This window comes from Penaeus monodon, chromosome 27 (assembly GCF_015228065.2).
Source record: "Penaeus monodon isolate SGIC_2016 chromosome 27, NSTDA_Pmon_1, whole genome shotgun sequence".
Classification (NCBI taxonomy): Eukaryota; Metazoa; Arthropoda; class Malacostraca; order Decapoda; family Penaeidae; genus Penaeus; species Penaeus monodon.
Window position 1 is genome coordinate 30,068,756 of NC_051412.1, and position 1,317 is coordinate 30,070,072.

The 1,317-nt window shown below is 36.7% G+C and overlaps 2 protein-coding genes across 2 annotated transcripts in view; both read right to left on the reverse strand.

The window, feature by feature from the left end:
• LOC119590772 (hemocyanin C chain-like) overlaps nt 1-1,317 on the reverse strand; it is a 22,826-nt gene that overhangs the window by 7,591 nt on the left and 13,918 nt on the right. The window lies entirely within an intron of this gene.
• LOC119590773 (hemocyanin C chain-like) overlaps nt 1-1,317 on the reverse strand; it is a 12,207-nt gene that overhangs the window by 7,591 nt on the left and 3,299 nt on the right. Inside the window, exon 3 of the mRNA XM_037939487.1 lies at nt 873-1,289. Coding sequence (XP_037795415.1) covers nt 873-1,289 — 417 coding nt within the window. The remainder of the gene's footprint in view (nt 1-872; nt 1,290-1,317) is intronic.

The following is a 1,317-nucleotide window of genomic DNA, read 5'->3' on the forward strand; positions in this document are numbered from 1 at the left end:
GAGTTATGAAGTAAAATCTGTTTTACAACTGTACTCCTTTATTTGCACATGCTTATTGCTATAAATATGTTTGATATACATATATATTTTATTTTTTACATTCTTAATAAATCCTAATTGCTGTAAAATGTATTTCGAGATTTTGTTTTATAGATGTACCACCAATTATTGTATTTTACATACAATTTCCCTCACCTAAGGTACCACCATAGAACTAACAATGAAAAATGGCATCCCCCCTCTCTCGTAGTTGATAAGAATAATAGTAACAATAAAACTTTTAGAGATAGGAAAAGAAAAGATTACCACCAAAGCATAATCATGGGATTCTACTCAAACTCTATCATACATTCTCATCTCGGCTCTACTTTCCCTTCCTCGAATCCCGTCTTTTTTTCTTTGAATATGACGAATCCTATGCCATCTTTAGGTAAATTATGGAAACACAAGCCAAGTTGTCAGTGTATGGCATGCTTCTAGTCGTGAAATGTATTATATTGAATTTACTAATTAGGATAAAAAAAACAAAAAAAACAACAACCTTAAATGATGTTTCACTAAATGAATAAATTAAATACATCTACTTCAACTTTATTTACTGTCATTATGGTTCTCAACAATACATAGATCTGAAAAAAGGTAGACAACCACTGTGTAGATTCATATTGACTTGACCTTCTGATACATTTTCATAGCGCTATACTAAGCATCAGGGAAAAGGAAATGTCTTGATTACAATTTTTTTTATTTGCTCTTCGTACAGAAATCATGTCTCCATTATTAATAGCAAAGCAAAAATCATATCTTAGAATTCTGTTGGTAACACCCAGTGATGGTGAGTATGTATAAAGCTTCCTATTGATGTTGAATATATTCGCCATGATTGAAGACCTTAACTTGGATGTGACCGAAGTTGGGCAGATCTTCGAATACACGTTCGTCGGGAACCTTGCGATCCAGAGGGTAGCCATGTGGGCGATTGTCAGGGTACTTTCCATGGGAACCGTAGTGATTGAATTCGGTATTTTCGTGGAGGCCATCCACTGCTGCATCGGCTGCGCCATCAGTCACGGCTACAACAAGATCGAATTCTAGACCCTGTTCATTACCCTTAGGGAGAAGGAATCGATTAGGAATACCAGTTGCACTCTCGAAATCTGTAAGTCCGGAGTCTGCACCAGCTAAGGCTTCTTTGGTCTTCTCGAAGAGAGTTGCGAAGCTAGGTACATCAGGCACAGTGACAGCAGATTCCGAGGATTTACGTTCGAAATGGTGTGTTCCAGCAGGCACTGTAAAAAAGAAATGAAAGTCAAGGAG